Consider the following 15,539-nt stretch of genomic DNA (forward strand, 5'->3'; position numbering starts at 1 on the left):
CAAACAGTAAATACACGTTCATTTCAAGTAAAATGAGGCTGCATTTTAAAATGAAATAAGGATCATATTGGGCCTTAGATCATTCCTATTTTCTGTGGCTTCAGTTTGGATTTGAGTGGATATATTTGCTCTACAGATTTGTGCTTTGCCTGCAGTGGCACTTCACAATCGCCACAGTCTCAGAGCAGATAGATGAGACAAACAGATTTTGAACTGCCTGTGGAAACATTTCCTTCATTTCACATTTAGCTACAGTCATTGTGTTTTGGGCTCTGAGCACTTCCAAAACGTGGGTGACCTACACTTAACCATGTACCTGAACGCCTCCTGTGTAGACACTCTCTGTTGATCTTCTAAACATGCTGCTAACACTACGCTTTCTGTCTAGACACAGGGTCATAGCGTCCATTTTTGATTAAAAGCTCTGTTTTCTCCATCTACTTTTCTCTCTTTAGAGCACTTTTCTCTGACTCCTGTCAAGCCTCGTCTCTCCTCTCTCTCTGACATGCTGCTGGAGTCAGTCAGCAGAGCCCTGAACCTCACAGTTTATTAATATTAAATCTTTTGTATAATTAAATGTAATATTAATTAGAAGCATTAATCAGACAAGGCAGACAAATAGTTGTAGTAGCAGGAAATGAACTTATTTGCTTACATGGGGAATGACATGCAACTGCATCTACTACATCTAACATTTTACATTCATAACAGGTGAATATTTTATTTCTTCCTATCAAAATGAATTGTCAGGGAAGATGAATAGTTCAGTTAGTTGGATTTTTAAAGTTTGGAGTTCAGAAGCACCACTCGGGTAAAATATATGCTTTAATGAAGAGTTCTGACCTTTCTTTTGACTCTGTGAGAGTTTTGGAAAACTAAATGACACAAAGACATTATTTTTTCATGTACCATAACTACTTTAATCAAATGTGATTGGATCCAGGCTTTTCTAACTTTAACATAGAATTTAACATAGTTTCCCATTTTTCTGGCGAACTCCTCCGATAGTTCTCAAGGACTCTCGGAGATCCCAGAGTCCCACTTTGGGAACCTTTTGGGGTGATGAAACGCCACATCACTAGTCAAACACTGCAGTGGCGTGATCAGACTCCTGGAAGCTAATCGGCACCAACAGCTGGGTATAATCAGCACACTGTGTTATGAGGCGCTCACCGATGATGTCAATGACTTCTTTATAGAGAGACATCTGTGATTACACGATTAGAAGTCATTACTATTGTAGCTTCGAACAGTGGTTCCCAAACTGGGGCAGTGGGAATTCCAGGACTCCTTGAGAGGATTCCACGTGGTCCCCTGCAAAATGAGGATTAGTTTAATTTCACAGTTATTTTACTCCATACAAGTTAACACAATGTAGGGATGTGAAAGAATGCACGGCATAATCAGTGGTTTCACTCGCTTTACAGTAAAGACACACAAGTTCACAAATCTTTCATCAAATGGCGGTTCAAAGTGAATTTCTATTTCAAGCTGAGCTCCGGGGTGTCTACATGAGGATTGAAGTAAAAGTTGGAATTAAAGTTGGAATTGGAAGAGACAGAAACTATCCTGACTCGTTGCAGTAGATTAATGAAATGTACCAGTTCTGCATTCTTTCCTTACTGTGAAACCACCATTTTGTGTATTTTAAACTGGTGTATTTTTTTTTTTATTTTTTTTGCCCTATGGATAAACATTTTCTAACTGCCAAAGACTAAAGAGAAGAACCCTTAATATTGAAAGAAGGGAAATGTAAAAAAAGTCCCTACATGCAGTTATATGATCATAAGGCTGTGCTGCTATGTGCATGTGTTTGTATGTGCCCACGCCAGGAAGAAAAGACATGTCTTTGTTGTGTCGATCTGTTCACGGTTTCATCTGTGTTTTTTTATCGTTTTTTTTTCAGAACAATCATGAATTGCAACCTGAAGGTGATCCAGGCTCGAGCTTTTGCTCAGAACCAACACCTACGCTACATGTGAGTAAATATTCTATCTTTAACAGCCATGTTTCCAATGCCTTCAAAAGATTTATTATGATCTCTAATACTTGACAGCGTGCAGTATATGCTATAGATGAGTTACTGTTGAGCAGAAGATGATGTCGTTGATAGAGAGTGGCTTCAGGAAAATTGTGGCGGTGCCATTACTGTCGCAACAGCCGCACATCTTAAATGAGACATCCATTATTTGCCTTGGATAATTGGATTCCTATCTGCCCCGGTTCTTTGTGCTTCAGAGCAACATGCCGAAGACGCAGTTCCATTTAGACTGCACTCGCCAAATGGACAATTTGTCCAGGAGGCCGCGCATCAGAGAGCTGGGCGAAGAGCAAAGTAATTTCTTTAACAAAGGCTGATGTGTCACCGTATGACAGCCTGTTATTCCCCAATTTTCCAGGAGTAAACACGGTGAGGAACTCAGTCACAGTCTTTTACCTGAACACGCTGCCATTTGCAATTTCCAGTTGTCGACTGAGAGGCATTTTAGTCTCTCTCTTCTACCGCAGATGACTGCTGTTAGGCTTGAATCTGTGCATTTTGCACTGTGTGTGTGTGTGTATCTTTGTGTGTGTGTGTGTGTGTGTGTGTGGGAGGCGATAGCAAGTAATAGCTCATAATGGCAATATTAAAGTAAATGCAGTGTTTGTTGACTGAGTCCGTCCGAGAGAAAGAAAAGAGTATACTGATTATCAGATTAACTGTACTGTGTGTTGTCTTACAAGTTGACTTTTTGTGAGCCTGTGTGTGTGTGTGTGTGTGTGTGTATGTGTGTGTTCGTTCGTTCGTGTAACTCTTTAAAAAATGTGGTGTTGCTCATCTCTTCTTTTTTTAGTTGGGTGAATGGAAAAGCTAATCAACTCATCACGATTTAATGAAAGTTATTGAAATCCTTTCTTAGCTTTAATTTTCTCTCCTGATGATGGATTTGCTAATACATTACTGAAAACACATAAAATGATTTTAAAGTTCTCACCTCATCCTGCTGCTTAAGATACATAATTGCTGTGCTGTCATCGGGTGCTCAAAGTAGACTTTTGAAATATGAAAACGATATGAGGAAAGATCAGAGGTGGAGATGGATGGATCCCCCTTTTTCCTTTTGTACTTACCTGTTGTGTAACACTAAATAAGAGTGCAATGTTCAGACCTCCGGTTAGCAATTAATATAAGTATATATTATATAAGTCTTTAAATTAAGTTTGAAATAAAATTGTGTAAATTGAGTTTCAGTGGATTTAGCCTCCGCTGCATTTTCACTCTTCCGACATCAAGGCACCCCGCCCCCGACAGCCAAAGACAGACCTCTATTGTGGTGTCGTTAAGGCAGGTGGACGGTTGCTAGGTGACGCTGAGGATGATGATGTCAAACAAGATTAATTATTGTACCTAAGTCTAGCCTTAGAAGACCGACCTCATTGATGTCTGTGTCAGACAGGTCTGCTCAAAGCCCGTGCGCCATCAGACGCTGAACCGGTCGGCCCTTTTGTGAGGAGAATTGAAGCTATTCTCTTCATCACACACTCAGGTCAAAACAGGCTCAATCACACGCGGTAAAGATATTATTAATCCCATGTGCTCTAAATGTGTTGACTGTAATTACAGCGACGTCCTCCCTAATTACACTCTTTTCAGTTAATATTCCTCTGCTCTGTGTTTTATGGCATGTGTCGTGCATGTTTTGTGCTCTTTTGATTTGTGACATTTTTTGGTGTAGCTCGCCATGCTATCAAATATTGATACGAGGTAATACTGCAATAATTCAACCAAAAAAAAAAAGCTTTTGCATTAACTATTCAGTGCACCATTTTAGACCTTTCCTTCAGTAAAAAACAGAATGCTGTGTAAAACATGCTAAAACAAACAAACACAAGTGCAGCTTACAAGCTCTGAGACTAAATCATGTACCTGATTCATTAGAAATGAACCCAGCTATATTTAATCTATTTTTAAAGCTTTGTGTATCTACTTAAATACACTAATCAAGGAATCAATGCTGTCATCATAGGGTGACCTCTAAGGGCACGTTATATTTTATTTGAGCCCAAAATAAACCTGATTTACAGTTTACCGTAGCCTCAGAGATGTAATAATCAGCAGGAGATTGGTGCATAAAGCCCCATAAAAAAACCCACTGTGCTGTTGTTATGTCCTAAATTAAGTTTGGTGTCTTAACTCTCTGTTGAGACAACAGAGACGAGATCATCTAATTGACATGAAGGTAAATATAAATTGTGCAAGGCAATACAAATACTCCAGCGTTCAATCTGTGTCAAATACACTCATGCCACAAATATTTGATCAACACTCGGAATTAATTTGCTTGCAAGAAGCAAACATGAAATCAACGCCGTATTTACTTTTTAAACACCTAGATAATGCTTTTCTGTTGTGTTATATAAGCAGCATGCAGCATATCCAAGACTGCAGCTGCTACAACTGCTGCTACTAGCAGCAGCCAGTAATCAGAGTCAGAGGTCACTGCACCCAGACACACTCAGACAGTAAAACATAACCCTAAGATGATGACAGTTCATCAGGGTAACACCAGTTCATCTATATATTATCACCACTCGTTTACCGCCTTGCCTCTTTTCCATGACTGCCTCTGCTGTTCCATTCTCACCTCCTAAGTGGAAACAGAGACTGTCGTGGACTATCTGGGAATTCATTGATTTTCTGCATTATTCCTCTCCCTCATCTTCACCACTGCACTATGCTGTTATGTTGTTATATAGGCTAGTAAAGGTGAGTGAAGGTTCTTAATAACATAACATGTCCAATAGCTCCAAAGAGAGCTCCTTGATACTGCCCAAATAAAACCACATTTGTATACTTAAACCTGTATTTATTGACCTTTTTGTTGTGCTGTCAAGAAACACAGCATTGATATACCATCACCTTATAAAGCTGACGTGGTGAACATGTTAGCAGATATTAACATATCCAGCAGACACGGAACAATATCGACATTCATTAAGAGTCGTGTTTGTGTCTGCCTGATGAATGTAAGTCCAATATTCAACCAGCAACTCCTGGGAAAAATACCTGGCCTTTTAGCTAAATGCTCCACTTTGATCAAAGGGAGTTGCTAACAGGGCAGGCAGCCTATAATGAGTTTATCAGAGCTTTTTTTCCCCCCACTAAAAACAGCTGCCTTCATATGGAAATGGAAGTGATTAGAGCCATCAAAACAGTGAAGTTGCAGGTCAGTAAACCAAAGCAGTGAACTGAAAGACATTATAAGGCTTTGTAGAGCTGCAGAGGAACACCTTTTGCATTGGATTATTGGTAGAATAAAGATATTGATGAGAACAGTTTGAAGGTTAAGCCTTTTCACTCTTATTTGCTTATTTTTTATGAATAGTCTCCAGAATAAGTAAATATAAGTAAATATTAACATGTTCATTGTGTATGTAAACAGTTTTTTTTTCTCAGAAGGTTGTTACTGTACTTTCTTTCAAAAGATAGTTGGTTCAATATGGTCAGAAAAAATGTGCTTGCTAATGTAACCGACAAATTATTGACTGGAAAGTTATTTTATTGAAGTTAATAGAAAAACTTTTCTGTAGTCAGGCAATTTAGAAGCATCTCAGTGGGATATCTGTCTTAAGGAAGACACACTCATCAAGTAAACATATTACTGTGTTTGTCTCAGTGGCCCCAGAGCCTCAGCAGCAAATCCCTCCTCACCAATTGTTGTGGCTGGAGAAACGGATGAAACAGCATACGTACAACCTCTTAAGTACCATAATGGGACATTAAAGGAGCAAGCAGTAATATTTCGCAACATCACCGCTACTGAGTGCCAGTGAGTTTACATTTAGTTCATGGGCTGCTGAGATTTTAAGACTTCTAAACAAACAGTATTGTCTATACACCATATTTCAATGCATGCCCAACTCTCATCTCCCTGAACTACATTTAATGAGTGTTTAACTTTGTTGACTTCTATTTGCACGCGTGTGAAATAACAGCCACCAGAGAGTAACGGAAATGGTTTCCTTAGCAGTTCCACGTCTTAATTCGACACAAAAGAACTTATAAGTATGTTTCCAGTGATAGCTTTTCTCATCTAGAGATTTTATTTTATTAGAGGAGTCAGTCTGTGCTAGTGCTCTAGTGTGTTTTCTGCTGTTTTCCATTAAATTATACTAAAGAGCCCAATTTACTGATTGTTCATGCAGTGGACATTTTGTAATGTGGCAGTATAGTATATAGAGCCGTGTATAATTACTTTAAAGAACCAGTGAGGAACGTTTATGTGTGTATGTGTTAAGACAACAGTATTATAGGCTGTTTTGAATTTCAGTTAAAGTCAGTTATCAGTAGCTATTAGTGAGGGTTGAACTGGATTATCTGGTTGCGGCCTTATTACATCACTGCTTCTGTGGCCTGGACCAGCTGAAGGGTGTAGACAGACATAATTAACTTGTTTTAATGTGACTGAGTGGGTATAATTAATATGGTTGTTTATCATTTCTTTATCATTTCTGTTTGTCCTTTACTTTTAGTACAGGTAAATTGAAATTGCTTGAGTGACTTGACAGAAACAAAACATTAAAAAGGACCAGATGGCTGTTAAATATAAATGCTCATTTAGATAGTTTTACATTCAGTTGAAATATGAGCAAAGCTGATAATGATCTACTTGTTGAACACATGACTTTCTTTTCGTTGTGTATTTCTGTTTTTGGCATTATCAGCTACATTGTATGATGAATGCTCTAGCTTCCCAAGTCCTCCTTGGTTTAGTCCAGGCAAATAGAAAGGATTCGGTTGCAAAGCAGAGTAGCTCTTACCCCACAATTTCTCTCGCCTACACTCCTTCATCTCCTTTAATAGTCGCTGTGTCTGCAGATGTAGCTCAGTTTTCCGCAGTCATTGTATCAAAAATTCGTTCTCTATGACATTTGATCGGTAGTGGGAATTCACTTCTATTGCTGAATGTGATGATGGAGATAGAAAGGACAAGAGCTCTTATGAAACATCTTTAGATAATAGTAATTGTATGAAAGCTTTAATTCCCCTGAGAAGGTTCTTAACTGAGGTCACACACACACACACACACGTCATATTTCTAACACTTGAGAGGACAATACATTCACTTACATTCATTTCTTAGAGGTGTCTTTTGTTTTTTCAACCCAGTTTAAATGAAACCACGCCCACGTCCGTATGTTGAAAGCCTTGAAGGAACCTCAGATGTCTGAATGTCTGGGTGCATAGTGTTACATTCAAGTTTCACACAGGGAATAATGTACAAAAACAAACTCATACAGTAAGTTAATGCCATCACATCCGTAACCCAGATACAATAGAGTAGAACAACTACACATATTGTATACAAGTGGCATTTTTTTTATTGCAAATGCTTCTTTATCTAGCTTGTTTTCAGTCATTTAGGTTGTAGAAGGTCAGCATAGCTCTGGTGGATGGCACATACAGCACAATGTCTGCATTTCTAAACTGTTTAGGTTTTGGTTGACCTTTACTGCAGGATCATAATGCTGAAAATACAAAACATGCTAAATGTTGTGAGAAAATATGGTAGAATGATGATTGTGACCTGAGAAAAATAACAAATGAACATAACAATAACTTGGAATGACTTGAAATTAGATTTCATAACAAGCTGACATAATGCATTAGGATAGCATATATCATATTAAAATGTTCATCAATGAAAGATTGAAGATCTTTAGTGGGGCACACCCTTATAGAAACAGCCGGCACCTATAAAATATACAAGATGGGTGTACAATTTATTTGAATAGTTTCAACCCCATTGCCAGTTTCTATCAAAAACAATGACTTTGGCAGCATTAGACAACCTGTACTTCATGAGTGATACGATTGACACAATTAACAGATAGTGAATTAAGTCCTTTCATTTGCTGCCATGCAAAGTAGCTAACATTTCTAAAGGCCTTTTAACTGACTGCATTCCACAGTTAGGAAATAGTACGCTAGCTAGCTTGTTCTTGTGTCATATTATGGCCTGATAAACAGTAAATTCATTGAATTCAGAGCCCCATGTCACTATTTTCCAAGCTACATATACTATAGCCTCAATGCTTGGCTCAGCCTAGTTCATCAGAATTAATGTTTCCCATTACTGAACACCAGGCACCCACTGAGCATACAGTTAAGAAATAGCAGGCTAGTTAATTCTTGGTCTGATAAACAGTAAATGTATCTGCTGGAACTGTATTAGCGCAGATTCCGTGGCAACGTAGTCGTTGAGGCTTCAGTCATATAGAAGTGGGCATGGTTTCATCTAAACTGGGTTGGATGATGCTTCCTGGAGCCTTACCTTAACCTCAACCATAACCACCACATGCTTAACCTTCTCTTATCCTAACCTTAACATACCCCTAAAATTATCTCAACTTTAAACCAAGCTGTCACCCTAAAATTAGTGATTTAGGTTGAGGGGACTTTTTGACCCCATTAGTAAGGCGAGTCAGTATGACATGACTCTGTGAAATTAATATGAGGGGCACCACACACACACCTGTTATCATTGAAAGGTCTATGTTGCATTATAAAAGTAAAGGGGTCATTAAGGGGTCTGGTGGTTGTCTGGTTCTTAACCTGTGATAAGATAAGGTAAAGGTTCAGGGTCTTGGAAAGGGCAGTACATGTTTAAGTGTTAGTTGATCATTTGTGGTTCAAGACTCCACTTTCTTGAGTCCAGGGGGATGTATGACCCTTGTGTGACATGTAATGCATGTTGGGTAATAAGTATGTATATATGCAAATGTTTTTTTTTGTAGCAATTTGGGTTAGGGTTAGGGTTAATTTCGCTTGTTGAGATGAGCTGATATCACTTTGTGTGTTTTCTGTCTCCTTATTGTACAATATATTTTTTTAATCGTCAACCTGGTAGTGTTTTGTGTATTATTTCATCTTTGTGTTAAGTTTTTTCAGACAATTTCCATGACAGCATCTCTCATATTCTGCACTCACAAAGTAATTGAACTGCTGGGCATCATCTTTTTGTACTGCTGTGGAGATTCATTTAACAGGAATTAAGTGTGTTATCTCAGCGTGGCAATGGGACAGTACTAGGTTAGCTATTATTTATTGCTCATTGTAGCCTACTCCATTTCAGTCTTACTTGTCACAAACGCCTGAGAAGAAATGATAGGACCTTGCTTTGCTTGGTCAGGCAGAGGAGTCAGGTTAAAATATTGTCACACAATGCAGGTGTTAGGGTGTGCCAGCAGTTTAAAATGTATCACTCCCTCCCAGCATCCAATGTTTTTCTCTTCTTATGTGTATTTGGCCTTTAACCTTTCCCACAACCTGACCTGCTTCACTGATAGTCATATCAAGCTTGTGGCTTTGACCTTAAATATATAGTTTGACACATTAGGTACACAACCCACTGAACATTAGTACATTTATTGGCTTTCTTGCTGAGAAGTAGAGTTAGCTTAGCTTAGCATTAACAGTGGAAGCAAGGAGAACCAGCGCATGTACTGTAGCTCTGTCCAAACATAACAAAATCAATGTACCAGCATCTCTAAAGCTGTTATACCTGATTTGTTTAATTTGTTAAGTAATGATATGTAAAGATGACAAGTTATGGTTTGGGAGTTGGGGAGTTATTGCCAGAACTATTTCTTGGCGAGGTGCAGTGACTTTCTGGAGTCTTGTCTTACACAAAGTTTTCCTGCCCCTCTTAAAAACTACAACTTGATATATTTTACAAAATAAAATTATACAAACAAGATATCACATGTTAATTCATTAGCATTAGAGTTGCTGGAAGGTGCATTTTATTTACTTTTGAACAGAGCCAGGCTAGCTGGTCCTCCGTGCTCGTTATGCAAAGCTAACTGTCCTTGCTGTAGCTTCATATTTAGCATCTAGACAGAGAATGGTATTGATTTTTTCATTAAGGATCACATTTTCCAAATATATAACTACACCTTTCAGACTTGCTACTTGTTTCCAACATGAGGTAAGGTGACTTGTACCTGTGATTAACACTATAAGACAATAGCCAACTGCTGGCTAGGTGGAGACCTGTCAGTGTAATTCCAATAATCACTTCCTGTTCTGTTACTCACTTTGATCTCTCCATGTGTCTGGGTGTGAATACCCAGTGTTCATGCTTTGCCTCTATGACATTCACTTCACACACATTTATCCTGCACACAAAGCACCTGGTGGAAATGAAGTCTATCAACAAAGACGCCACTACAAGGTCTTCGGCTTTCAACTCATTTCTGCCACTGCTAGGTCCAGTTTTCTATTTGATGCTTCTGGTCGGCCGGGGCGTCGTGCCTCGTGCTTGTCCCCGCCTGTGTCAAATTAAAGGTCAGCGTCTGGATGGTGAGGCAACTCTTCTCTTTATTCCAGTGCAGCCGAGGGAGAGGCCCAATAAATCTGGAGGGAACGTTGTCACTGGGGAGTCGCAAAGGTCACTCCCCACAGGGAGAGGGAAGTGGAGAGACTCTCTCTCATTAAATCTTCCCGGCTACGTTTTTTTTTTCTTTTCTTTTTTTCCTAAATGTCACTTTCATACTCGGGTCAGCTGGCTGGCTAGCCTGAAACCACCTTTAATTAGAAGTCAGATTATTCGCTGTTTACCTTGTCAAGGTTTTTAAATTCTCCGCTATCCTGTCAGCATTCCTTTAAAATAGACTTCCTTTCATTCCTCCTCCACTATGTACTTTTGAAAGACTTACTCCTGCAGTCTTGAGGTAGCCTACTCACTTCAGGCGGTGGCTGACTGGGAGATGAAACGGAAGCGGTTACCCAGATGACACCTGCAGTCTCGGAACTGATCCGGCTGGCGCTTCCACAGGCACATAAAAATAGAACGGTGATCTCCAAGGTGTAAATGAATGCTAAACCCTGTTATATTGTCTGTGTCAAGCATCTCACATTAATGCTCAAGGCAGTCAGCTGAAGTTTTTACCCAAAGAGAGCACGTTCGGTTCAGTGTAATGCTCGAGGTCATCTCAACCAAACATGACTGTCTTGACTCGTCAGCTGAACTTTTGACCTTTTTCGAGTCCTGCAGTCATAATGCTACCCTGACTAAGTTAGACAGGTGCATTTGTCAAATGGGCATCAAAAATGTATTTTTTACCTGGAAAAACTGGAGGGCCCAGTTTATCACAATTGAGGTAGTTAGAAAAGTCTGGAGAATTGCCTTCTGAAACCTAGACAAGCTGGTGAGATTGGTGAGGAAGTAATGACAAAGATTATATCTTAATCTACACAAGAGCTTAATACGCTCAATTGTACTGAAGAGCTTTTATGGCGAATATACTATATGTAACAGTCTGAAAATGAAGTAGCGAAAGAGCATCCATGTTGAACTAAATAGCCTTTATTAACAACTACTGTACCTACTATTACTTGAGTTGTTTCAGTCTGTCAGTTAGTGTCTTGGAGTGTTTACTTTCATTTTACAATGTTTGACTGCAGAACCAAAGTCGTACGATGTCAGTTTCTGATTAAACACCTCTTGGGGTACAGCTATAGAGTGAAACCCAGGTGATCTTTTTTGATAGACAGCACACATTAACTTCTCTAACATTATCAGGTAATTACACTTCCCGAAATCGTAATTCATCAGTGTGATTAATTACTCACAGAAATTCTTGTCATTTACGATTACTACTACTTTATTCAAAATCTACTACTATTCTCCCAAGGGGAGAATATTTCTATCTCTCTGTTGGGATTCCTGAAATTATACTAATATAGAATACATTAAAATATATTTTTAGCTGCGTATGCTAAGCTGTAATGGTGAATCTAGTAGTGTGGGCTAACTTAAATGTTTTCTTCTGTGGGAGTCCTCACATGACTTTTGATCCCTTAAGAAATGCATAGCCACTGTTTATTTCTCCTCATCCTGTCTTTTCTCAATTTAGCATTGCTCTGGAGGAGTTCCTCCTACACTCAGGCTGTACCCTTTAGAGACCAACGCCGTTCATTCCAGTGAGCTTCTTTTTCCATCAGATAATACAAATGCATGATTAAGTAGGGTGCACACTCTACAGTATATACAGTACAGGTGCTGGATGCACATAGTTGCATTTGCATTGCTTAGCAGAATCCATCTTTGAATCAACAGTAATTCAGTGGAGAATGTTTCTTGCCCACTGTGCTCTGTGTGGGCGCTTTCCGAGTGTTAAATTGGAAGTTGGCGTTGCTCCGCGGGTAAAGGTTGTGTGGACCTGATTCCCTCCCACAGGCCGGCCTGCAGCTTTGCTCTGCCAGGGCTGAAGCCATGTGACTGCTAGAGATAGCTGATGGGGAGGTGAAGGGTACTTCAGGATCTCCCTCTAACATTAGATTCCGTAGTAGACCGCCCCCGCCATTTTTCAAACCTCACCACCCACAATGCACCACATGAAATCACTCTTCAATGTGGGAAACAGACCATAGGACGTGCTGTTTCTGCTATAGCAGGTAAACGTCACTGTCACTGTTTGATAACAGTGACAGTTTAGCTCTCTGGTTGCCATTATGCAGCAGGGGTAATGTGTTTTTCCAAGAGGGAAAAAAGGGACTTTTTGATGAAAAAAAACAACTCACTAACAGATTAGACGTGCCAGTTAAACAGGGCACATAGCAAGCCTTATTTCCCAGACGTAGATGTTTGGGAGAGCAAACAAGCAGTTCAAATTGAATCAGCACATTCATAAATTCATACTGAGTTCAAATTTACATTCCATCCTTATGCTCTGGTGCTTGGATGTGCATGTGGTTAATCTCACTGTAAACACTAACACGGAGGCTTGCTACCCTCTGATAGTAGTGTCATGGAGCATGGTATCTGCTGGCTGTGTAGACTGCAGGGAGAAACGCTCCGCTGCTCACCGGCCGACTATCTGCCACGGCTTGACCACTGGGACCCTCGCTGGTTGTGAATGGAGCACATCAGTCCATGGTCTGGGGCTATAGTGGTTGTATTTATCTATAGAATGAGCTCTGAGACCAGGCAGAGATTGTACACAATTTAGATTGGATAGTGTTCAGGGAGTAAAGCTCAGAATACAGCAAGGTTGTAAAGCGTGTTGGCATGCCCACCGTAATACATATACTGTACTTCAAATTATATTTCATCTCGTCTAACCCTAATCTATAGGCGTGAGGTTTTCTTATGAAATTACCGCTGTCTGTCCTCCAGTCCAAGTTGAAACATATTAGGGCTTTTACCGTGTGGGCGTGATGTGTCTGTACTCTGTATTCTGCAAATAGATTCATTTAGCACACTTATAGTATAACTTGATATGTGTTAGTCTGTCATTATTGTTAGAAATTCTAAGGTGCTAGCCACAAAATATACCATTTTTTTGCACAATTGGTTTCTTCCTATTTCCTTTGAATTTAGACTTCGGCACAATAAATTGCCACATTTGTTCCAGAGAGAGGAACTTTTCTTTTTGTATTGTATTGTGGTTGTTCAAATTGAGACTTTTTCTTCTTTTTTTGGGGAGAAATTGTTCAATAACTACTCATGTACTCAGATACTCAAATACACTCTACACCAGTATAACATGCAGTGATTGTCTGCTGTCTGTGACTTTTAAAAGACCCTGATATTTTTCTCAGTAGCTGGCTAACCTTACCTTCTCTTGCGACACAATAAGATTTGTACTTGAGGTGCAGAATAGAGAACTTCAAGAACCTCTTTAATAAAGCCTTTTGCCATAAGATGTTAAAGGTAGAGTTAGTCAGTCTGAAAAAAGATTGTTGACATTTGAACTTTACCACTCCAAGTAAAAATATGGTGGAAACTAGAGCTATGTGTCAGTTGCAGTCACTTCTGTATCCCTCAAACGTTATCATGAAAAAAATAAAAAAGACAGTGGCTGGACAAACTAGCTGGACGAGCTGACTGACAGCAGAAATTTACTGAAGCAAAATAGATGGGAAGTTGGCTCCACTGGAAGAAATCGACAGTGTTTGTATTTATTGATTCATTGATGCAGTTCAGTAAGTCCAAAACATATACAGCTGGATATTTGTGTGATTTAAACAGCTGCCTGGTCAGATTACGCTCCACTACACATGACAGAAACAGACTTAGAGTGGGGCGTCTGTCTTGGATTCATTGTTGTTGGATACATTTAATAAAAAGCTGAATTTGACAAAAAATAGTGTATTGAACAAGCTTTCTCCAGAATCACTGACTCTACCTTTAGTGGATAATTTTGTGTTTTAAAAACTAGATCTTATTTTCATCGGTTTGGCCATCCTTTTTATTGGTTATGACAACACTCTATTCGCCAAATTAATTGCTGAGATACATATCTGGGAACATAACGTTGCTAAAATTAAATATGATAGCACAAAAACTCGATGTATACTCGCCAACAGTTGAAGCATATAATTTACTTAATTTTGAGGTAAAAAAAAAAAAGTGAGCACATATTTAATGTCACTAATATCTGCTCTTGGAAAGTTTGCACAGCTAAAGCATACAGTAGTTCAACCCAAACGTTCTGTCAGGAAACTGTGATGATAATTCTACTGTTTGCCTTTGTTTTCTCTTCCACATAGGTCTAGATAACTAGGGGGTTTGTTTAAAGCTGATATGACCACTTGTGTTTCTTGCACTGCTCAGAACACAAGAACTACTTCAGTGAGTACAGTGAGACTGCTGAAGCGATGTCCAAACCTTTGAAAATAAGATCCAAGCCATAAGAAACTGCAATCCTTTAATAAGCTCAAGATTTATTGCTGTGGGTTTGTTTCGGGGGGGGGGGGGGGGGGGGGGGTTCTACCTTGTTTTGCTCAAAATTCACTTAATGCATTTTTAAGGCCAAATTACTAGATGGAAGTAAGCTACCAGTGTGTATTTCAGTGTGTGCGTTTCTCAGTGTTGCTTTGTAGTCTTAATTACTCTTCTAGCTTCACTCAGTCAACGTCCTGACAAATTGATGTGGGAGTGATGTATGGCTATGAAATGCCCGGGCATATTTTGCATGAACATTGTATAGCAATGCATTGCTCATGATGCACTGTCCTCTAATGACAGATTGTTATATGACACCAAGTCAAATTTTGATACGAGATTGCAGGACTGAGCTAATGAGAGAAAATCACAGAGAGAAGAAACCTGCTCAAAAGACACAGCCCTGAAAAGTGGGTGACAAAAAGAAGGGTGTGAAAGAAGACAGACAGGTAGAGAGAGAGAGATGGGAAAGTCAGAAATAGAAACTGTGAGACATTGGCTGCTGAAGATAACGACAGGGAGAGCGAGAAAGAGAAATTAGGCATGAAAGCACTACTAAGGGAGAAGGAGGCCTTCACCTCGAGGCCCATTCTGAGAGACAGAGTAGCTGGGCCGTGCGGGCGATCTTTACATCCATAATCACAGCAATCTAACAGAGCCTAATGCTTTATGACGGCTGTGCTGGTCCTGAGACGGCGGTGGGTGGTTGTGGGTCGTGGTGAGCCACAGGAATAATGGCCTCAGTTAATCTGCAGTGCAGGACATTCAGTCTCAAGGGACACCATGTCAACTGGCGTCACTGGATCGATAGCGATTGTAACACTG

At 39.6% G+C, this 15,539-nt stretch overlaps 1 protein-coding gene across 4 annotated transcripts in view; it reads left to right on the forward strand.

The window, feature by feature from the left end:
- The window catches only part of ntrk3b (neurotrophic tyrosine kinase, receptor, type 3b), a 177,759-nt gene that overhangs the window by 39,931 nt on the left and 122,289 nt on the right, over window positions 1-15,539 (forward strand). For all 4 annotated transcript variants that reach the window (XM_053316253.1, XM_053316269.1, XM_053316277.1 and 1 more), the window contains exon 3: window positions 1,907-1,978. In XM_053316253.1, the coding sequence (XP_053172228.1) occupies window positions 1,907-1,978 (72 nt within the window). The remainder of the gene's footprint in view (window positions 1-1,906; window positions 1,979-15,539) is intronic.

Source organism: Scomber japonicus, chromosome 1 (genome assembly GCF_027409825.1).
Source record: "Scomber japonicus isolate fScoJap1 chromosome 1, fScoJap1.pri, whole genome shotgun sequence".
In the NCBI taxonomy this organism is placed as follows: domain Eukaryota; kingdom Metazoa; phylum Chordata; class Actinopteri; order Scombriformes; family Scombridae; genus Scomber; species Scomber japonicus.